Here is a 24,180-nt window from a genome sequence, read left to right on the forward strand (position 1 = left end):
GTCGCATCATTTTCGGGATCGCTGGTAAGTCACTAAATGTGACGGGGGCTTTAGACTCCTGTATATGTGCGAATGGAGAACATCCATTTGTAGCAGACTATTCCTATACGGTCATCAGCAATGGACGGATTCTCCTCCTGTCACAATTTCTCAAACAAGCAAAAGAGGGAATCCTATAGTAAAGGGCAAAGTCCCCAGTGTGACTGGAGCTGCAGTGAGCACGTGCGACCACCAGTCCTATATGCCGAGAATGGAGAGGTGGTCATAACTGCTCACTGTGGCACTATTTACAAAGGGAACACAGGACCGCCATTCTGGTGATCAGTGGGATCCCATGGGTCACCCCCCCCTGGTGATAATAGATGCTGTGGATAGGACTACTACCTTTAGGTAGTTTCTGTTATGGGATATGAAACGAATAATATTGAGAGTACTTGATGAAATCTAGAAACCTTAGCAGATTGACAATGCTTTAATATATTTTTAAAGGGAACTTGTCAGGAGCAATATGCAACCAGAACCACAAACAGTTCTGGGTGTATATTGCTAATCCCTGCATCTGGCAGTATAGATAAAGAAATCTTTAGAAAAAGTATTTGAAAAGATCCTTTAAGATATGCTAATGAGCGCAGGGACTAGTCCCAAGGGCGTTGCTTCCCTTGCTAGTCTGCTCCATTAGCATGTTAGTACGCCCCTGCGTGTGTGCTATCATGCTAATGAATGTGCAGCGTCAGAGGAGGAGCTCACCTCTCTGCTGCCATCGCCGCCTGACGCAGTGCGCATGACCCCAGAGTTTTGGTCATGCGCACTATGAAGCCAGGTGTACGCATGACCCAAACTCCGGGGTCATGCACACTGAGCCAAAATCCAGCGTCGAGCAGCGATGGCAGCGGAGAGGGGAGCGCAACCATCCGCTGACACTGCGCATTCATTTGCATGTTAGCACACCCACAGGGGTGTACTAACATGCTAACGAGGCTGACTAGCAAGGGAAATGACATCCTTGGGACTAGTCCCCGCGCTCATTAGCATACGATAAAAGATCTTTAGAAATACTTTTTCTAAAGATCCCTTTATCTATGTTAGTGTATACAGGGACGGTTAGACAGGGATTAGCAATATGCACCCAGAACTGCTCGTGGTTCTGGGTGCATATTGCACCTGACAGGTTCCTATTAAGCACTTAAGATTGTTCAAACCAAGCACAGACGTTCTGTGCCCCCGTGACATGGTCAAACAGTTCATTGCATCTTCCCATCCACTTTTTTTTTTTTGCCTCAATCTCCGCCCTTCTTGTCCTTGATTGACAGCTCTGACTTTACTGGAGGAAGAGGAGGATAGATACAGATAGAAAACAAGTAGGTGGGAAATTGCAAGGAACTCCTCAGCCGCACCAATGTGCACAGAGTGCCAATGCTTGGTTTGAATGCTCAATTTGCACTGACAGACTTGCTTTTGGGGCTGCTCTTATTTAGTTAAAGGGAACCTGTCATTTTGAAAATAGTATTTGATACTGTAGACAGTATGTTATGGAGCAGGAGAAGCTGATTAGACTCATATATATTTTTGTTGAAACGTTTCAGCAAAACTTGCATTTTATTAATTGAAATCCCTGGTGCTTGTACCATAAGTCCAGTGGGCGGTCCTAGTCAGTGATTGACAGTCTCTCCTGGGTGCAGAGAGAGCTGTCAATCATGTAGCAGGACCTCCCACTGGACTCCCAGCTTCTCCATTTATTTACTATGATGTCCACAGATCAGACAGCATGTACAACATGTGGGATTTCGCTCTGTAAACACCTTACCATTCCGTTTCCGGATCCAGAAAAATTGGGATCCCACAAACCAGAAGTTTGGGTCCTTTTGGGGAATATTAGGGACTTTTCTGGTCACTCTTGCTAAGTATTATTTTAAAAAATCAACAGTTTGAGGCTGCCCACACTTTTCTTAACCTCTTAACCCCCGGCAGATTTTTCGTTTTTGTTTTTTTTTTGCTCCCCCTCTTCCAAGAGCCGTAACTCTTTATTTTTCCGTCAACCTGGCCACATGAGGGCATGTTTTTTTGCGGGACAAGTTGTACTTTTAAATGAAACTACAAGTTTTACCATATAGTGTACTGGAAAACTGAAACAAAAATTCCAAGTGCGGAAAAATTGCAAAAAAAAGATAGTTTTTGGGATATTTTATTCACTGTGTTCACTATATGGTACAACTGACGTGTCTGTATGATTCCTTAGGTCGGTGCGAGTTCGTGGATACCAAACATGTAGAGGTTTACATTTATCTAAGGAGTTAAAAAAAATTAAGAAATTTGTCCAAAAAAAAGTGGTGATGTTTTTGTGCCATTTTCCGTGACCCGTAAGCTTACCCAGAGGAGAAGGAATGGACACGAGGACCTGACCCACAAAGACCCGCCCATGTTGCACCCATCAATCAAAAAGTGCTTTTCTGCAACTTTGATTAAAGATATTTCTGCAACCAAGCATCAGATCTTTCTAGAACAGGTATGCCTGGATTCAGAATCTGAGTGCCTGTATGGCAGAGCCCGCACCTCATATAGCAAAATCCTGCTGGTTGGTTCCCTTTAAATAAAAAGGGCAGCCCCAGATTGGTGATAGGGACTCTAAGCATGAAAAGATGACTAGTCAGGGATGCAATGAATGGGCAATTAGAAGGAGTAAGACGGGACTCAGCACCAGTTCCAGGGTAGAAAAATATATATCCAACGAAAAAATATATAAAATATAGATACTTTATTCAAAAAGTTAAAAATCCAAAGAAAACATCATCGATTCCATGAACATATCATGGCTTGACGTGTTTTGGACAGTTGGAATGCAAGAAAAGTCCTGAATCATGATTAAGGACTTTTCTTACATTCCAACTGTCCGAAACGCGTCAAGCCATGATATCTTCATGGAATCGATGATGTTTTCTTTGGAAGTTTCTATATTTTATATATTTTTTCGTTGGACATATATTTTTCTACCCTGGAACTGGTGCGGAGTCCCATCTTATTCCTTCTATTTGCCTTACGGACCTGCCTGTCTGGTGGACTGCCTGCCTCCCATCTGAACTGAGCGAATACATATACGGGTGAGCTGAATTTTTTCTTTTTTAGTGAATGGGCAATACCTGAAGAAGCACACCATGGATGTGGTTCTGCCGAACAACACCGATGCTGCAGTCTGGAAGGCTCCGTAGCAGGTTTGCGGCAGTTTGAGGAATGTCTTGTACCATGAGAAAGGGAACGAGAGCTCGTGCCGCCATCTCCCGTGAACGGTGAACTGGTGAGTGGCCACATCTGGGGGAAAACAAAAATAAAAAGTTATTAAGAACCCAAATGTAGTCAACATCAAACAGAAGACATAATCCTTTACAGGTTTATCAGCGGAGCTTACAATCAAATGTGAAGCTGACTGCAATGCACTATTGGAAAGAGGACGAGAAGAGACGAAAACTGCAGGGGAGTACAGATGGCTTTACACGCTGCGACATCGCTCAAGTGAAGTCGTTGGGGGTCACGGAATTTGTGAAGCACATCCGGTCGCTTTAGCGATGCCGTTGCGTGTGACACCTATGAGTGATTTTTCATCATCGCAAAAACGTGAAAAATCGCTCATCGGCGACATGGGGGTCCATACTCAAATATCGTTACTGCAGCAGTAACGAAGTTGTTCCTCGTTCCTGCGGCAGCACACATCGCTCCGTGTGACACCACAGGAACGAGGAAGCTCTCCTTACCTGCCTCCCGGCCACAATGCGGAAGGAAGGAGGTGGGCGGGATGTTACGTCCCGCTCATCTCCGCTCCTCCGCTTCTATTGGGCGGCGGTTCAGTGACGCTGCTGTGACGTCGCTGTGACGCTGAACGAACCGCCCCCTTAGAAAGGAGGCGGTGCGCCGGTCACAGCGACGTCGCAGGCAAGGTAAGTCCGTGTGACGGGTCCGGGCGATGTTGTGCGACATGGGCAGCGATTGGCCCGTGTAGCACAACCGATGGGGGCGGGTACGCTCGCTAGCGATATCGGTACTGATATCGCAGTGTGTAAAGCGGCCTTAAGTGAAGAGACTGAAAAGGGTGAAAGTTACAGTAGAGAACAATATGGTATTTAAAGGGAATCTGTCACTAGAATTTTGCTATGTAATCTGAGAGTAGCATGATATAGGGGCAGAGACCCGGACTCCAGTGATGTGTCACTTACTGGTCTGCATGCTGTTATTTTGATACAATCACTGTTTTCTCTGCCATAGAGCTAGATTCTGAGCCCTGTATTAAGGCCCAGTCACGCTAAACAACTTACCAGCGATCCCAACAACGATCAAACCTGATAGGGATCGCTGGTAAGTTGCTAGGAGGTTGCTGGTGAGATGTCACACTGCGACGCTCCAGCGATCCCACCAGCAACCTGACCTGGCAGGGATCGCTGGAGCGTGGCTACACGAGTTTCTGGTGAGCTCACCAGCAACCAGTGACCAGCCCCCAGCCAGCAGCGCCGCGTGGAAGATGCTGCGCTTGGTAACTAAGGTAAATATCGGGTAACCAACCCGATATTTACCTTGGTTACCAGCGCACGCAGCTACACGTGCAGAGAGCAGGGAGCAGCGCACACCGCTTAGCGCTGGCTCCCTGCTCTCCTAGTTACAGCACACATTGGGTTAATTAACCCGATGTGTCCTGCAGCTACATGTGCAAGAAGCAGGAGCCGGCACTGACAGAGCGGAGGAGGCTGGTAACGAAGGTAAATATCGGGTAACCAGGGACAGGGCTTCTTGGTTACCCGATGTTTACATTGGTTACCAGCCTCCGCAGAATACGGCTCCTGCTGCCTGCACATTTAGTTGTTGCTGTCTCGCTGTCACACACAGCGATCTGTGCTTCACAGCGGGACAGCAACAACTAAAAAATGGCCCAGGACATTCAGCAACAACCAGCGACCTCACAGCAGGGGCCAGGTTGTTGCTGGATGTCACACTAAGCAACATCGCTAGCAACATCGCTGCTACGTCACAAAAGTTGTTCGTTAGCAGCGATGTTGCTTAGTGTGACGGGGCCTTTATACGACTGATTGGCCATGTTCTGTGTACACTGTAGATAGGCAGAAAGCTACTAATGAGTGGTGGGGGGCAGGGTTGTACAGAGCAGAACTAGGAGGCCAAAGGCAGACAGTCCTGTAGTGATAATCTCCTGCTGAGAAAACTGTATTCAGTGAAAGAGCAGCACACGGCCCAGTAATAATAATAATAATAATAATTTTATTCATTTATGTAGCGCTATTAATTCCACAGCGCTTTACATACATTGGCAACATTGTCCCCATTGGGGCTCACAATCTAGAGTCCCCATCTGTATGTCTTTGGAGTGTGGGAGGAAACCGGAGTACCCGGAGGAAACCCACGCAATCACGGGGAGAACATACAAACTCCTTGCAGATGGTGTCCTTGGTAGGATTTGAACCCAGGACCCCAGCGCTGCAAGACTACAGTGCTAACCACTGAGCCACCGTGTCGCCCATGTAAGTGACACATCACTGGAATCAGGCTCTCAGGCGCTACATCATGCTGCTCTAAGATTACATAGCCAAAACCAGCTGACGCATTCCCTTTAAGGGTGGACATTCACATTCTTCAGCTCTAGGAAAGGCAGGCAATGGAAATTATAACATCATATATAATTATTCTAACAGTAGCAACACATTTTTTGCCTCTGGATATTAAAGAAGAATAAAAGGAAACGTCACATCTTATAAATCCAAGAATCATTATGAAATCTATTATTGGACTTGCTGTCATCAGGCATCCAAAATGTATAACCAGAGAGTACAGGACCTAGAATAACTCACAGAGAAGAAAATTTCCAAATAAAAAATAAATGTGTTTTCCAGTTATTTTTTTGTGCCAGGCTAAAGTGAATGGGGCTAGGCTGTAATACCAGACACAACCTCCAGCCAGGTGTGGCACTGTTTCTAACACAAGGCAGATATGACTGACCCTATATATTATATAATGGGGTCTTGTTAGGTTTCTATCATTTGGTTGGGAAAAAAAAATCTGCAACACTATAGTGAACTGGTTATGCGGGTTATGGTACGCGGGTATGGAAAATTTGGGTCTATGACAATTGTTTCAAATCCAATGACTGATCCTTATATTTCCTTATGCCCTGGTTTAAAAAACAAACAGACAAAAAAAAAAAAAAAAACAGTTCCATTTTTAACCATCATGCATGGATTTGAGTGAAATGACAAGCGAGATGTCAATAAATATCTTTATTGTGGCCAAAAATGTACACAATATATACAGTATACAGTGTGCCCACCCATATCCTGTCCACCGCCATTAACTTGAGAACGGCGGCAGCTATAGGCATAGAAGTGGTGTCTAGGTATAGTAAAGTAGCCATGCGCTACACAATGAAACCACCTTTAGCGCCACCTGGTGGAAAACAACAGAGTTAACATTTTTCTCTCGAAAACGGAACGAGAGAGAGAAAAAAAGTGAATTACAAAGTTGTAGGGCATCATCAATTCAATACGAATCGACACCTTACATACAGAAATGCTATGATTAGAACGTGTAACACTCACAAGGCTGCGGACGTGAAGCGATAGCTGCCGCCGTTCTCAAGTTAATGGCAGTGGACAGGATATGGGTGGACAAACTGTATATATATATCTATACAGCTCTGGCAAAAATTAAGAGACCACTACAAAATTTTCAGTTTTTCTGATTTGTCTCTTTATATTTTTGAGTAAAATGTAAATTGTTCTTTTATTCTATAAACTACTGACACGTCTCCGAATTTCCAAGCAATACATTTTGTATTTATTTTCTGAAAATGAGAAATAGTCAAAATAGCAAAACAATACATTGATTTCAGACCTCAAATAATGCAAAGAAAACAAGTTCATAATCATTTAGAAACAACAATACTAATAATTTTTAACTCCGGAAGAGTTCAGAAATCAATATTTCGTGGAATAACCATGATTTTTAATCACAGCTTTCATGCAGCTTGTTATGCTTTCCACCAGTCTTTCACACTGTTTTTTGGTGACCTTATGCCACTCCTGGTGCAAATGTTTAAGCAGTTCTTCTTTGTTTGATGGCTTGTGGCTCTCCATCTTCCTCTTGATTACATTCCAGAGGTTTTCAATGGGATTCAGGTCTGGAGATTGGGCTGGCCATGACAGAGTTTTGATGTAGGAGTCCTTCATCCACACATCGATTGACCTAGCTGTGTGGCATGGCGCATTGTCCTGGCGGAAAAAACAGTCCTCAGAGTTGGGGAACATTGCCTGAGCAGAAGGAAGCAACTGTTTTTCCAGGATAACTTGTATGCGGCTTTATCCATACATCCTGTGCAAACAGGTTTCTTGAATCTTCCTTACCTAATTTTCAGCTTTGCCTAACACCTGGTTGTCTAATGGGTAGATGGAGACCTGGAGAGGCGTACAAGCCACAGTGTCTTGCACCCACTGTGATATTTGGTGGAGGATCGGTGATGATCTGGGGATGCTTCAGCAAGGCTGGAATTGGGCAGGTTAATCTTTGCGAAGGACGTATGAATATAGCTTTTGTTCAGAGATTGAAGGTTTTATTCCCGAAATATGTGTAAGTAAAGTTCCAGCAATGTACTGCAATTAGATTGACAGGTGCAAAAGGAAGGGAATATGTGGGTCATGTCTTGCTATCTATTCCTGCCCCTGTCTGTCTGTGCAGGAATTACCATCTATGATGGCTACAGTGGGAGGAAGACCAGGCAGGCAGACAGGGGCAGGAATAAATAGCAAGACCGGACTCACATATTCCCCCCCCTGTTGCACCTGTCAATCAAATAACAGTGCATTGCTGGAACTTTACTTGCACATATTTCTGAAAGAGAGCATTCAATCTCAGAACAAAAGCTATGTTTACATTCAGCATCCTAGTACCAGCATAGCACCGTTTGTGTTTGGAGTCAGTGTTTGTGAAAAAAACTGTACATGATAGAATTTTTTTAGGTATTTTTATGGAGTTCAGCGATTGAAAGTATACAAAAATCACCTCTTACTTTTTAAATACTTTGTTCCTTGCAGATCTGTGTTATCGGGAGAGATGCAATGAGCGCAGAATGCAATAATACATGACGTAGAGGCGGCTATGGAGGTGGAAAATACTCCCGTTTATTGTAAGATTCATCTGAGGACACATCCTGACATTCGTGTCATGAGCCCAGGGCTCTTAATATGGCCCGGTTTATTTTTTTAGGGTGGTGAGTCACCTATTCTATCCCTTCTTGCCAATGTCAGTTTTGCATTATTTATAAATTATCAGCTGGAAGGCCGTGTGCATTCCTCCGCTGCTGACTCGCGCTGGTTTTCTTTGATTGCTAATGGTTTAAGCATCCACAGGAAAGAGACATCATTGTGGCGGAGCCGTGACTCATCACCGTAATGCTCCGAATTCTCATGGCAACCCAGACACACAACAGCTGTGGAAAGAGGAGACTCCAGGGACGTAGAAAGCACGTACTGTACTGAAACCGTCGCTGACACACACCGTGCATCTGAAAGTCTCGGAAAACCAAGACATCCAATATCTGCAACTATAATGCGTATACCAAGATGGCTGCCGGCATAGTACCGCCCCTGATAGCCTCACACAGATTATGAAATTCATTGAGCGGGCACCAGTCCCAATCTAATCAGGAGGCAATTGTAGGACAACCTCTCAACACTCTGTGTTGTGCTGTTCCTCTGTTTTTTCTCCTGTTCCTCTGTTTTTTTCTCCTGGAACAGGTTTCAGGTTTTATAATATATATATATATATATATATATATATATATACAGTGCCTACAAGTAGTATTCAACCCCCTGCAGATTTAGCAGGTTTGATAAGATGCAAATAAGTTAGAGCCTGCAAACTTCAAACAAGAGCAGGATTTATTAACAGATGCATAAATCTTACAAACCAAGTTATGTTGCTCAGTTAAATTTTAATAAATTTTCAACATAAAAGTGTGGGTCAATTATTATTCAACCCCTAGGTTTAATATTTTGTGGAATAACCCTTGTTTGCAATTACAGCTAATAATCGTCTTTTATAAGACCTGATCAGGCCGGCACAGGTCTCTGGAGTTATCTTGGCCCACTCCTCCATGCAGATCTTCTCCAAGTTATCTAGGTTCTTTGGGTGTCTCATGTGGACTTTAATCTTGAGCTCCTTCCACAAGTTTTCAATTGGGTTAAGGTCAGGAGACTGACTAGGCCACTGCAACACCTTGATTTTTTCCCTCTTGAACCAGGTCTTGGTTTTCTTGGCTGTGTGCTTTGGGTCGTTGTCTTGTTGGAAGATGAAATGACGACCCATCTTAAGATCCTTGATGGAGGAGCGGAGGTTCTTGGCCAAAATCTCCAGGTAGGCCGTGCTATCCATCTTCCCATGGATGCGGACCAGATGGCCAGGCCCCTTGGCTGAGAAACAGCCCCACAGCATGATGCTGCCACCACCATGCTTGACTGTAGGGATGGTATTCTTGGGGTCGTATGCAGTGCCATCCAGTCTCCAAACGTCACGTGTGTGGTTGGCACCAAAGATCTCGATCTTGGTCTCATCAGACCAGAGAACCTTGAACCAGTCTGTCTCAGAGTCCTCCAAATGATCATGAGCAAACTGTAGACGAGCCTTGACATGACGCTTTGAAAGTAAAGGTACCTTACGGGTTCGTCTGGAACGAAGACCATTGCGGTAGAGTACGTTACTTATGGTATTGACTGAAACCAATGTCCCCACTGCCATGAGATCTTCCCGGAGCTCCTTCCTTGTTGTCCTTGGGTTAGCCTTGACTCTTCGGACAAGCCTGGCCTCGGCACGGGTGGAAAATTTCAAAGGCTGTCCAGGCCGTGGAAGGCTAACAGTAGTTCCATAAGCCTTCCACTTCCGGATGATGCTCCCAACAGTGGAGACAGGTAGGCCCAACTCCTTGGAAAGGGTTTTGTACCCCTTGCCAGCCTTGTGACCCTCCACGATCTTGTCTCTGATGGCCTTGGAATGCTCCTTTGTCTTTCCCATGTTGACCAAGTATGAGTGCTGTTCACAAGTTTGGGGAGGGTCTTAATTAGTCAGAAAAGGCTGGAAAAAGAGATAATTAATCCAAACATGTGAAGCTCATTGTTCTTTGTGCCTGAAATACTTCTTAATACTTTAGGGGAACCAAACAGAATTCTGGTGGATTGAGGGGTTGAATAATAAATTACCCTCTGAATAAACTTTTCACAATTTAAAAAAAAAAAAAAAAAAAAAAGAAATAACATTCTCTTTTGCAGCAGTGCATTTCACACTTCCAGCCTGATCTACAGTCCAAATGTCACAATGCCAAGTTAATTCCGAATGTGTAAACCTGCTAAATCTGCAGGGGGTTGAATATTACTTATAGGCACTGTATATGTATATATCAATCAGTGGAGCTGACCATTCTTTTTTAAAGGGAATCTGTCAGCAGGTTTTTGCTATGTAAGCTGAGGACAGCATGCTGCAAGGGCTGAAAAATAAAAACCAACCATTCCTCTCTTATCTGTGTGTGAGCCAGTGTTTATTATTATTTATTATTATAGCGCCATTTATTCCATGGTGCTTTACAAGTGAAAGAGGGTATACGTACAACAATCATTAACAGTACGAAACAGACTGGTACAGGAGGAGAGAGGACCCTGCCCGCGAGGGCTCACAGTCTACAGGGAATGGGTGATGGTACAGTAGGTGAGGACAGAGCTGGTTGCGCAGTGGTCTACTGGACTGAGGGCTGTTGTAGGTTGTAGGCTTGTTGGAAGAGGTGGGTCTTGAGGTTCCTTGAGTTTACTTAAACTAGTGGCTTTATTGCCTTGTGATCAACATTGCAGGACTAGCTGGCACAGGCATAGGAGTCCAACATGCCCCCTGCTGTGATTGACATCTCACTGTCAATGCATAATGTCGATTGATTGCTTGGTGTGGACAGAGGCAGCTCTCCCATCTCAGCTACATGCTTAAAACTCAATTTTTTTTATTACACTCAATGTGATATATCGTTGGATTCAGAATCTCCTTGCTTACATTATGTTGCTCTCAGATGAGGTAGCAAAAACCTGTTGACAGATTCCCTTTAAAGCCCAGATCTGCTGCAAAATCTCAGTAAAGATTAATATCTGGGTATCATCCATAGGGGAGGGCTAAAAATCGAAGATAAGGAAAGTTGTTTGGCGGAATCCTTGCATTTCAGATGTGAGTAGCCCTTCTGAGACCTGTAATTTTCTTCAGAAAAGGGGGCCCCTTACTTCGGCCCTAACTGTTGAAGTGGCCACTGGCTGCCACATGCTGGTTGCTGACTTCAATGAGAGCTACGGTAACAGCGGAGTACCAGGAAAAAGTGGCCGACTTATTAGGCAGATGGAGGTCGGGGACATCTTTGCTAAAATAGGCGCGAGCCTCAAAGGTGGAGTATCCATTCCATCTAGCATAATTATCTCAGATTGAACACGCTCTTTAAGTCTATGTTCACACTCAGTGTTTTTGATGTGATTGTTTTCTGCACTCGAACCCGACTGTCTTGGCAGTAACAACACTGAGTTCAAAATGTTTGTTTTATCTGCATTTTTGTCCATTTTTTGCATAATTTATTTTTAGGTATATATTAGGCTAGTTTCACACTTGCGTTGAACGGCATCCGTTGCATTGCGTTGTGTGACGGATGCAACGGATGCGTTGCATATAACGGCACAACGGATGCAAAGGATCGTACAAAACAACGGAAAGCTTTTTTTTTTCTTTTTCTTCTTTACAGTTTTACCGGCAGCAGACTATTGTGAACAATCAGCTGATCGCTCTCAAAAGCCGGCTGCCGGGCACTCAGCTAAGCGCTCTCAAAAGCCGGCTGCTGGGCACTCAGCTGAGCGCTCTCAAAAGCCGGCTGCTGGGCACTCAGCTGAGCGCTCTCAAAAGTCGGCTACCAGGCGATCAGCTGAGCGCTCTCAAAAGCCGGCTGCCGGGTGATCAGCTGAGCACTCTCAATAGCCGGCTGCCGGGCGCTCAGCTGAACGTTCGGCCACCGAGAGACAAAATAAAGTTTCTGTGATTAAAAAAAAAAAAAAAAGATGAGCATGCGCAGTGAAAAATAAAGGATTCCGCCGCTCAAAAAACATTACATGCTGCGTTCCTTCCGCCCAGCGGAAGCAACGCAGGTACTTTTGGCACAATCCGTCATCCATACAAGTCTATGGGAAACAGCGAAATCCGTTAACGGATTCCGCTGTTTTCCAAAAGGGCGGATTGCGCCAAAAGGAAAAAAACGCAAGTGTGAAAGTACCCTTACATGTGTGCTTTGTCTACAGTACATGTTTAATAAAGTTAGTTTTATTCACCAAAAATGCTTAAAAAGTGTTGCATTTTTAGGCTATGTTCACACAGGGCTTTTTTGGAGCGTTTTTGCTGCTTTTTTAGCTGCAGATTTGCCTTGGTTTTATGCAAATCCATTCTAATAATATGCTGCTTTTTACAGTGCCAGCAAAGTCACAAACACCTTCAATTTTTTTTCCTGACTGTTTTGTCAAATAAGTGCATTTTTTATGCAGATTTCAAAGAATGAGCAGTTCCAGCAATGCACTATTTGATTGACAGGTGCAACAGGAAGGGAATATGTGGGTCTGTTCTTGCCATCTATTCCTGCCCCGTCTGTCTGTCTGGCCTTCCTTCTAGTGTAGCCATCATAGATGTTAATTCCGGAGCAGGCAGACAGGGGCAGGAATAGATAGCACATATTCCCTTCCTGTTGCACCTGTCAATCAAATAACAGTGCATTGCTGGAACTTTACTTGCACATATTTCTGAAATAAAACATCCAATCTCTGAACAGAAGCTATGCTTACATCCAGCCTCCTAGCACCAGTATAGCACTGGCTTTACTTTATATATGAAAATCCTGCTGGTTGGTTCCCTTTAATCTCAGTAACATCAAAATATTCATATTTTTGGGTGGAGCCAGGCAAAAAAACTACCTGTTTGGAAAAAAAAACCATCTTGTGAATGTTTAAACAATCGATCAGTTCTCCGAAGAGGAAATAACTGGTTGTAAACTACTTAAGACACAGAAACTCTGTTGTTGTAGGTTAAGAAAAAAAAAAGAATGTGGCCGAGCTTCATCCAGATTCTTTCCACAAGCGCCGATTAACGCTGCTCTGCAATATATTAAGCCGCAGGACGTGCATGAACATTTTTCTCCCTTGCACATATAAACAACACATATTGTTGCAGATGTTTAGATTTCTATATTAACAGAAACGGCCCTGCTGAAGAATGTCCTCCTTTCTATTCTGACCTTCGGGGAAATGATTTCCCAAAGGAATTTGGCTCTGGCTCAGTGGGAAGTCTGGAAAATGGGAGCGGGGCCAAGTTGTGCTGCTGGCAGCGACTGAGCGCTGGGGACTTCTCAAAAAGCATATGAAATGCAGATCTTTTATTACATGCTTGTGCATCTGGTTACATAAGGTGGGGTTCTCGGCAAGTAAACACATAATTACATTTCAGTTCATTATAGCAAAAAAGAAAAAAAAATAATCCCGCTTGCTGTATCATTTCCCATCATTGAGTGGAAAAGAGGAAAAGGAGAAAAAAAAGAATGTTAGTAGCAATGAGTCATGTGAACTGCAGGATCCAATTTGCAGTTGCCCTAAAAATCTAACAATTCCAAAGTCAAAACCTAAAAAGCAATGCAGAGTGTAAATGGCTCTGCTGGAAGAGGAAACTCATTCTAAAAAGCATCTCCCACCGATTAGTCTTTTCACAATACTTATTTTAGGAGTAGTGTGAGATCTCAGCAGGGAGGAGGGACACTTAGGAACGGTTAATCTAGGGGGTTGGAGAAATACTGATTTTAGGAGTCCAACTATAGAGTGAGAGATTTCATGAGACCCAGTATATTCAGTCTCAGCCCAGCCGGCCTCACTGACAGCTGCAGCTTGTACTGAGTAGTGTGAGATCTCAGCAGGGAGGATGGACACTGAGGAACGATCAATCTAGGGGGTTTGAGAAATACTCATTTTAGGAATCCAACTATAGAGTAAGAGAGTGAGAGATTTCATGGGTCCCAGTATATTCACTCTCAGCCCAGCCGGAGTCACTGGCAGCTGCAGCTTGTACTGAGTAGTGAGAGATCTCAGCAGGGAAGAGGAACACTTAGGAACTGTCAACCAAGGGGGTTGGAGAAATACTCATTTTAGGAGTCCAACTATAGAGTGAGAAATTTCATGAGACCCAGTATATTCAGTCTCAGCCCAGCCGGCCTCACTGGCAGCTGCAGCTTGTACTGAGTGGTGTGAGATCTTAGCAGGGAGGAGGAACACCTAGGAAAGGTTTTTATGAGACGCAGTATATTCAGTCTCAGCCCAGCTGGCGTCACTGACAGCTACATCTTGCACTGTGTAGTGTGAGATCTTAGCAGGGAGGAGGAACACCTAGGAATTGTTTTCATGAGACGCAGTATATTCAGTCTCAGCCCAGCTGGCGTCACTGACAGCTACATCTTGCACTGAGTAGTGTGAGATCTTAGCAGGGAGGAGGAACACCTAGGAATTGTTTTCATGAGACGCAGTATATTCAGTCTCAGCCCAACCGGCCTGACTGACAGCTGCAGTGTGTACTGAATAGTGTGAGATCTCAGAAGGGAGGAAGAACACTTAGGAACAGTCAATCTAGGGCAGTGTTTCTCAACTCCAGTCCTCAAGACCCAACAATAGATCATGTATTCAGGTTTTCCTCAATATTAGACAGGGGATAATTCCATCACCTGTGCAACATTAAGGAAATCCTGAAAACCTGATTGAGGAAAACCTGAAAACATGATCTGTTGGTAGGTATTGAGGACTGGAATTGAGAAACACTGATCTAGGGGGTTGGAGAAATACTCATTTTAATAGTCCAACTATAGAGTGAGATTTCATGACTCCCAGTATATTCAGTCTTAGTTCAGCCGGCTTCACTGACAGCTGGAACTCATACTGAGTAGTGTGAGATCTCAGCAAGAAGGGACGACACTTAGGAACTGTCAATCTAGGAGGTTGGAGAAATATTCTTTTTAGGAGTCGAACTATAGAGTGTGATATTTCATGAGCCCCAATATATTCAGTCTCAGCCCAGTTGGCCTGACAGCTGCATCTTGCACTGAGTAGTGTGAGACCTCAGCAGGGAGGATGGACACTGAGGAACGGTGAATCTAAGGGTTTGAGAAATACTCATTTTAGGAATCCAACTATAGAGTAAGAGAGTAAGAGATTTCATGAGTCCCAGTATATTTAATCTCAGCCCAACCGGCCTCACTGACCGCTGCAGCTTTTACTAAGTAATGTGAGATCTCAGCAGGGAGGAGGTACACTTAGGAATGGTCAATCTAGAGGGTTGGAGAAATACTCATTTTCGGAGTTCAACTATAGAGTGAAAGATTTCATGAGTCCCAGTATATTCAGTCTCAGCCAAGTCGGCCTCACTGGCAGCTGCAGCTTGTACTGAATAGTGAGAGATCTCAGCAGGGAAGAAGGACACTTAGGAACTGTCAATCTAGGGGGTTAGAGAAATACTAATTTTCGGAGTCCAACTATAGAGTGGGAGATTTCATGACTCCCAGTATATTCAGTCTCAGCTCAGCTAGCCTAACTGAGATCTCAGCAGGAAGGAGGGACACTTAAGAACGATCAATCTAGGAGAATGAGTTAAAATTTCAGACAGCATTATACAGCTATTATGACATAGAAATAAATACTCTAGCCATATCAGGTCTAAGAGGAATTCAATTAAAGAGGTGCTCCACTACAAAGCATAGTGGCTACAGCAGTGTAAAGCTGAAACAAAAGGCTTTTTCTAAATACTTCTGTTGTCCCTCACGGAGACTTGCTCCCACCCGTTGATGTCAGGTCAACTTCCAATTCTGGAAGTTGATGTGACATCACCGGACATCAGAGGTCACTGCAGCTCGTTCACATGATGGAGATGAGCAGACAGCAATAGCACCGCTCACATCAACAATTGACAACAGAAGGTATTTAGAAAAAGCCTGCTGTCTCAGCTTTACACCGCTGTGGCCACTATGGTTTGTAATGGACCACCTCTTTAAATTGCAAGATCAAGAAGGAAAAGTCGTGGAATTATGGAGCTCACAGGATCGATAGATGTGTTAATGAAGAAAAAAATGGAAATAAAATTTACAATACATTGCGATTTATTCGGTATGGAGTGTGAGCACCATGTGCAGGAATCTCCATACTTACAGCCTTGGCTGCTATCAATGAGGTTATTACCGTAATGGTCATCTAAAGAATGTTCTGCCACACTGAATGAACTTGGGCAAATCATCAAGATCCACTGCTGGCAGCTTCTTTTGCAATTTCCAATTATTTCACAGCTGTGTTCGATGGGAAAAAAATACAGAGACACTTGAAGCCATGGAAGGATGTTCAGACCATACGGGCTGATCATGCAACATGTGATCAAATGCACAGGATATACCATAACTGAGATGAGGGTACCACCACTGGGACCCGCATATATTTCTAGTCTTGAGACCCCCTTGATATTTTGACCAGAGTCCAACCACCAGTTAGTGTGGAAGTGGTGGAGCATGTTGAAGGTCGCTCCAATTTATTGGTATGTGAATTCCAAATTTATGGAACTCCCATAACAACGAATGGAGAGAGGTGGCGCATGTGCTGCCACCTTTCCAGTCACTGGTGGTCGGATGCTGATTGGAACGGTGGACCCCTGTTTTGAAAATAGGTCCAGAGTTGTGACCAGCATCTTTAGAACATTTATAGCGTATGCTATGGATATACCAGAAATGTCTTTTGTAAGGTAAGCCCTTTAAATATTCTGAGATTGGTGTTATCTTCGATCTTGGATATAGAGCTGGGTTTCTGCTTTAGGCCGGGGCCACAGTGGCGTATGGCATTCGATGCGATAGCATCGGATGCAATATGCTAATGACCCTCGGCTGCCGCTCTGCTGTGAGAGTTAGCAGAGTGTTATGTGACTGTGATCTGATCCTGCGATTGGATCATAGCTGCAAAGGAGAGGGAAGGATTAATCCCCCCACCTCCTCCATTATCAGCCTGTGAGTATGTCACACTGCACTTGGATGTTATCAGTCCAATTTTTCACTAGCACCCATAGACTTGTATGAGTGAGAGTGATACGAGGCTCGTGGACAATCACGGCATGCTGCGAGTTGTTTTTCTGTCCGATTAGGGCTGAGGAAAAACTCGCAGATGTGAGCTGCTGTATTGTCTTAAATGAGACCGGGTGCAATGCTAGAACGCCAGTGTGACTCTACCCTTATAATCCAACTGGCATTCACAAATGACGGAACGGACAAAGTAATAGTACATAGCTCGTCACTGCTTAATGTCTGTGATAAACAATTTGAATAAGGAGCATGAGCGCAGTAAAGATGGTGTTTAAGGGTCAGCACACAAAACGAGTAATACGGAGCGAGTGGAATGCGATGAAAAAAAATCGCATTCCACTCTGACCAATATTACTCTATGGGGCAGCTGCCATGAGCGATTATTTTCTCAGCCCTAATCGGACCGAGAAAACAATCGCAATATGCTGCGGGTGGAATGCGATCCTGTATCACTCGCACTCATGCAAGTCTATGGGACGAAGGAAACATCTATCTGCTCTCGTGTTATACCGGTGTAACGCGAATGCAGTGCGAGAATAGCATCAGCCGGCAACGGAAGAGATACGGAGTTAAATCCTTCCCTCTCCTCTGCAGCGCCGCCCTCCCCTGCGCAGCGCTGGACCTCCCCTCCGCAGAGCTGGACCTCCCCTCCGCTGTGCCGGGCCTCCCCTCTGCAGCGCTGGACCTCCGAAGCGCCGGACCTACCCCCCGCTCCACCGTCCCTCACCTCCGCTGCGCCATCCCTCCCTTCCGCAGCGTTGGACCTCCCCTCCGCTGCGCCGGCCCTCCCCTCTGCAGTACTGGACCTCCTCTCCACAGCGCCAGACCTACCCTCTGCTGCGCCGTCCCTCCCCTCCACAGCGCTGGACCTCCCCTCCGCCGACCCTCCTCTCCGCAGCACTGGACCTCCCCTCCGCTGTGCCAGCCCTCCCCTCTGCAGCGCTGAACCTGCTCTCCGCAGCGCCCGACCTACCCTCCGCTGCGCCGTCCCTCCCCTCCACACCGCTGTACCTCCCCTCCGCCGGCCCTCCTCTCCGCAGCACTCGACCTCCCCTCCGCTGTGCCGACCCTCCCCTCTGCAGCGCCCGACCTACCCTCCGCTGCGCTGTCCCTCCCCTCTGCAGCGCTGGACCTCCCCTCCGCCGGCCCTCCCCTCTGCAGCGCTGGACCTCCCCTCTGCAGCACTGGACCTCCCCCTCCACAGCTGTGGTCTGCTCGCTGTGCTTCGAGAGTGAGCCGAGTCTCATGCGAGGACTCGCACTACACCGTGTTCCAAATTATTATGCAAATTGGATTCAAGTGTCATAGCGATTAATTTTTATTTTTTTTTTCAATGAAACTCATTGATGGTCTTGTGTCTCAGGGTTCTTTGGATCACTGAACTCAATCTCAGATACCTGTGATAATTAGTTTGCCAGGTGAGCCCAATAAAAGGAAAACTGGATGTTCCACAATATTAAGCAGGCCACAGTTTTCAAGTAACATGGGAAAGAAAAAGCATCTCTCTGCTGCCGAAAAGCATCAAATAATGCAATGCCTTGGACGAGGGATGAAAACATTAAATATTTCACGAAAACGTAAGCGTGATCATCCTACTGTGAAGAGATTTGTGGCTGATTCAGAGCACATACGTGTTCGTGCTGATAAAGGCAGAATGAGGAAGGTTTCTGCCAGGCAAGTTCATCGGATTAAGAGAGGGGCTACTAAAAAAGCCATTACAAACCAGCAAACAGATATTTGAAGCTGCTGGTGCCTCTGGAGTCCCTCAAACCTCAAGGTGTAGGATCCTTCAAAGGCTAGATGTGGTGCATAAACCTACTATTCGACCACCCCTAACCAGTTCTCACAAGCAGAAATAGTTGCAGTAGGCCAAGACATACCTGAAGACTAATTTTCAAACAGTCTTGTTAACTGCTGAGTGTCGAGCAACCCTGGATGGTCCAGATGGATGGAGTGGTGGATGGTTGGTGGATGGCCACCGTGTCCCAACAGGGCTGTGACGTCAGCAAGGAGGTGGAGGAGTCATGTTTTGGGCCGGAATCATGGGGAGACATCTGGTACGCCCCTTTAGGGTTCCTGAAGGTGTGAAAATGACCTCTGCAAAGTATAAAGAGTTTCTGACTGACAACTTTCTTCCATGGTACAAACAGCAGAAATGTGCCTTCAGGAGCAAAATCATGTTCATGCATGACAATGCACCATCTCATGCTGCAAAGAACACTTCTGTGTCATTGGCTGCTATGGGCATAAAATGAGATAAACTCAAGGTGTGGCCACCACCTTCACCTGACCTCAACCCTATAGAGAACCTTTGGAGTATCATGAAGCAAAAGATCTATGAGGGTGGGAGTCAGTTCCCATCATAACAGCAGCTCTGGGAGGCTATTCTGACATCATGGAAAGAAATTCAAGCAGAAACTCACAAGTTCAATGGATGCAAGAATTGTGAAGGTGATCTCAAAGAAGGGCTCCTATGTTATCATGTAACGTGGCCTGTCAGGATGTTTTGGATTTAAATAGCTTTTTATTTCAGTGAATGTGACCTCCTAATGCTGCAAATTCCACAAATGAGCATTTTCAGTTCTTTAAAACATATAAAATGTTTAGAAACTCTACTGTGCCTAATAATTTGGAACAGTAAGATTATACTCTTATCATTGGGAGGGTTCTTCAATAAAATTAGATGTATACTCTAACGGGTGATGACTTTTATTAGACTGACTGTCATTAGCGCCGACCATTTAGGAAAATCAGAGAAAAATATCGTTTGCGTAATAATTTGGAACACCGGTGGACGGCCACCAACTTAAAAATAACCCCTAACTGGTGTATGGGAATGATTTTGGCCCTAAAACTCCTTATAACTGGAGCTGAATTGTAATATAATGGCCTCTGCTCATCTTCATTCCCCTATATACACTGAAATGCTCATATATAGGAACGTACATTGCCCAGTACTGAGCATAAGGTTGTACACGAGCTATGGCTCCTCTGAATCACAGCTAGAAGACGTCACTCCGGAAAGGGACCAACACTTACTATGCAAATAGCAGGGGATGGATGTGGCCGTGTAACCTGCATTTCATTTCTATTTTCAGGTATTTTCTTGTTTGTACAGATAATATTGGCAGAGGCAGACATTACAAAATAGTGTTTGACAATGACTAACCAAGGACATTACAATGGAAAAAAAAAAAAAAAAGCAGGAAAATAAAGTGCGATAAAGAAACACAATGGTTTACACATCACATGCTTTGTTATGATTCAGACCTTTTTTTTTTTTCTAGGGCATTGACTTCGCTCTCTTTAGAGGACAAGGACGACTCATTAATTACTATTTTCAGATTAGAAATCGCAGTCACAAAGTGATAAGATGACAATATAGACGGAGGATTCTAGGTAATTGTGTTTTTTTTTCTTTCTGGGAATTCTATAAAAAAAAATATTAGGACATCCATCGAGATATTGTCATTGCAAAATGTTGAGAAATGTAATGTGGTATTTCAATATTTAAGGTCTAAACAATTCTACAAATGAAAACCTAAAAGAAGAAATGTTATTCTGTGATAACCGGGGATGGTAATGTAGCCACAATACACACTGCACCCAGGGCAGGCAATCCTCTGTGAGATAAACACATTGCTGCCATGTATCAGTGTGAGGAAATGCATTTGCTTGGACATTAGACTATCGAGCCCTTATGCGTTTCTTTAAAGGGGTTGTCGTACAAGAGACACTTAAAGGAAATCCTCATCTGTTTTTTGCTACCTCTAAAAGATCCTGAATCCAATGATGTATCACTTAGATTACTGGATGCAGCCGTTCTGACACCACCAGACGTTTTAGATTTAGCCATGTAGCAGAGCTGAGAGAGCTGACCACGCCCACACCAGCCTCTCTATAGAGATTGTACATTACAGTGAGGTGTTACTCATAGGAGGGGGCATGCCGGACCAGCCTGCGCACGATATTTTAGCACGAGCACTGAGAAACAATAGATCGGACCTTGACAAGACAGGCATCCCTGAATTCTCTGTATTAACCCTTGCAGAATACTGGCTTAAAATTACATAGCAAAAACCTGCTGACAGATTCACTTTAAAGCATATCCCATAGGTTGTTTGTGACCAGCACCTAACACAAAAAATGCCAGCATTCGACCATCAATGAGTGAGATCTGCCATATACAGCCGAGCAAATACTCTTGGCTGTATTCAGCGCTTCCATAGCACAGTTGGCGTATGCGCCACGCTCCACTCACTGATAGTCAGGCGCTGGCCCCCTTTTGGAGAAAGATGCCGGATCTGGAGATGGGACCTGCCTTACATCTACCAGGCATGCATGAATCCTGTGGAAATGACAAATCTGTTACGTGTTTTTGTGAGGTAACCCCCTTTAAAGGGAATCTAGCCCCATGTGTTTGCTCCACTTCGTGCAACTGGATGTAGAGGCAGAGACCCCAATTCCAGAGATGTGTCACTCACTGGGCTGCTGGCTGCAATTTGATAAAATCACTGTTTTATCTGCTGCAGATCTACGGATCCCTGTATAACCCCACCCACATAATTGATTGACAGCTGTGTACACTGTACAAAGGCAGAAAGTTGCTAATCAATGGTGGGAGTGTGGTTATACAGAGCTCATGAATATGGAGGACTGCCTAGCAGAAGGATTACTAGTCCTCTAGTGATAATCTCCTGCTGATTTTATGAAAACTACACTAAACAGTGCATAAAATATTCAGTATATGTGCAGCACAATTTACACCATTAGGCCTAAAAGAGCATCGGATGCGATATGCTAATGACCCTCCGCTCAGGCTCTGCTGTGAGCTGAGTGTCATCCACTGTGATCTGACTCTTGCAATCGGATCACAGGTGCAGAGGAGAGGGAGTGCGTGATCTCTCCATCTCCTCTGCTGCCTGTCTCTGTGTACATTACACTGCACTATGATGACATCCAAGTGCAGTCTGATGTTTCACATGCACCCATAGATGTATGGGTGCGTGTAGAGAAAGATTTGCTGCAAATGCAGCATGCGGTGATTCTTTTCTCATGCTGAGAAAGGCCTCCATTGAGCAGAAGCGCAATGGAGGCCTTTCTGTGAATGATGCAGGACACGCCATACACACGAGGCTGGGCAGGAAGACAGCGATCCCACAACATGGAGTAGGCGCCGGCCTAAGAGCAGCGACACCCATTGGACCGGACTGCCCCCTAGGTGAGTATTATATAGGTGTTTTCTAAGTTATACAGATCGGCCTGGGCTCTTATATACAGCATTCCTGAATACTGTATACAAGCGCTCACTGGTGGTGGCCGCAGCTTATAGGTGAAAAATCTGGTGACAGGTTCCCTTTAAGGCATGTATGGATGCAAGACGTAAAATGCAATATAAAGCAGAAAATTGCAAAAAAGTTCTCATATCATCTGGTGCCCTCTGCAGACCTCCCCTTGTCCCACAGCCCTGGATGCATCATTATGTTTATTAGTAAATGCATATTATTAATGTATGCCTAAACCACAACAAAAAAATCCTTAAAGGGGTACTCCAATCTTCAAGATCCTATCCTAATAAGCAGTAGGTGTAATAATAAGAATATTAGCAAACATCTGCTATACAATTCTTACATCAGTAGTATTATTACACCTGCTACATATTGAGATCTTGGAGATGGGAATACCCTTTTAAAACCATCCCTATTTTAATAAACTAACAAATTGCACCTTCTATATCCTAAACCATGGGAAAGGGTACACAGCAGGGGTCTCAAAATAGGCCAAATAAATGGGCTGCACAAAGTTGAATGTGCACCTTCAACTGCAAAAAAGCTCGGACTTTGGCGGCCCCTTGCACAGTGTCGCAATTATCAAATGGTCTACGGTGCCTGCGGGCTGCATCCAACAGCCTCAGGAGCCGCATGCGGGTCTGCATGTTGGAGACCCGTGGTATACAGTATACTATAGACAAAACGCGACCATGCACATGTACTATAGAGGTGTTTCATAACCCCTCTATAATAAAATATACAATTTAAAATATAGAGTGAGTTAATAGCACTTTTCCTATTATACACTCCTGGCTGGAATCCACAAAGGTTTGTTTTATTAATAATTCATGAAAGCTTAGCCGGTGCGGGGGTAAGGTGGACGCTGCAGCTGCTAGAAGTTACTCACTGATGGCTGTCAGCAGGTTTATTTTCATTAGAGGTTCCCCCATATTACCCAGTCAATGAGAACGTTACTTCAGTAACACACAAGGGTCTAAACATTTATAAGACGTCCACGTTGACGATGATGAGTGGACACGTGTTACGACTGCATGTGACGCATGAGTAATAGATTCCACAAGCAGGTAAGCGCCAAGATTCAGCAAATGATATTCCAAGAGGGACTTTTGATTCCAATGCATTGGCAAAACCATCTGCAAGTGAAATTCACAGGATGGAGTAGTGATGAGTGAACCCGAACTGTAAAGCTTGGTGTCTGTACAAGACACCTAGTGTCCGTGCATGGGAAATGAACACGGACTTCTCTGAGAATTCTGGCGCTTTTGTCTCATCCAGGTGTGGTGTCAATCGGTGTAATATAAGCAGTTAATGACAGCTGTGATTTGTAAAAAAATCACAGCTGTCACCAAAACCGAGGTTAGTAATGGGGAGGGGTCTATAGGACCCCCCCATTACTAATCGTGTAAATAAGAAAAAATAAACACAAAACAGAAAAATCCTTTCTGTGCCAAGAAAGGTAAACACCATAGTACAGGGGTCTGCAATTAAATTTCCCAAGGGATCAAATGCAAGACCATGACTCTTCTATTCTGGAGGGCAGGACCAACTGAGGAAACTTATTTCTGCTTATTACACAGATATGCTAAATTAGGGTTTATGAAAATTGTTTCAAATCCTATGACTGATTCTTATGCCCTGATTTAAAAAAAAACTAAAACAAAACACTATTTTGAACCATCACCTATGGATTTTGCACAAAACGTATGTGAA

The 24,180-nt window shown here is 44.5% G+C and overlaps 1 protein-coding gene across 1 annotated transcript in view; it reads right to left on the reverse strand.

Moving 5' to 3' along the window:
• THADA (THADA armadillo repeat containing) overlaps positions 1–24,180 on the reverse strand; it is a 906,435-nt gene that overhangs the window by 327,080 nt on the left and 555,175 nt on the right. Inside the window, 1 exon segment of the mRNA XM_075341438.1 lies at positions 3,135–3,303. Coding sequence (XP_075197553.1) covers positions 3,135–3,303 — 169 coding nt within the window.

The sequence above is a fragment of the Anomaloglossus baeobatrachus genome, chromosome 3 (assembly GCF_048569485.1).
Source record: "Anomaloglossus baeobatrachus isolate aAnoBae1 chromosome 3, aAnoBae1.hap1, whole genome shotgun sequence".
In the NCBI taxonomy this organism is placed as follows: Eukaryota; Metazoa; Chordata; class Amphibia; order Anura; family Aromobatidae; genus Anomaloglossus; species Anomaloglossus baeobatrachus.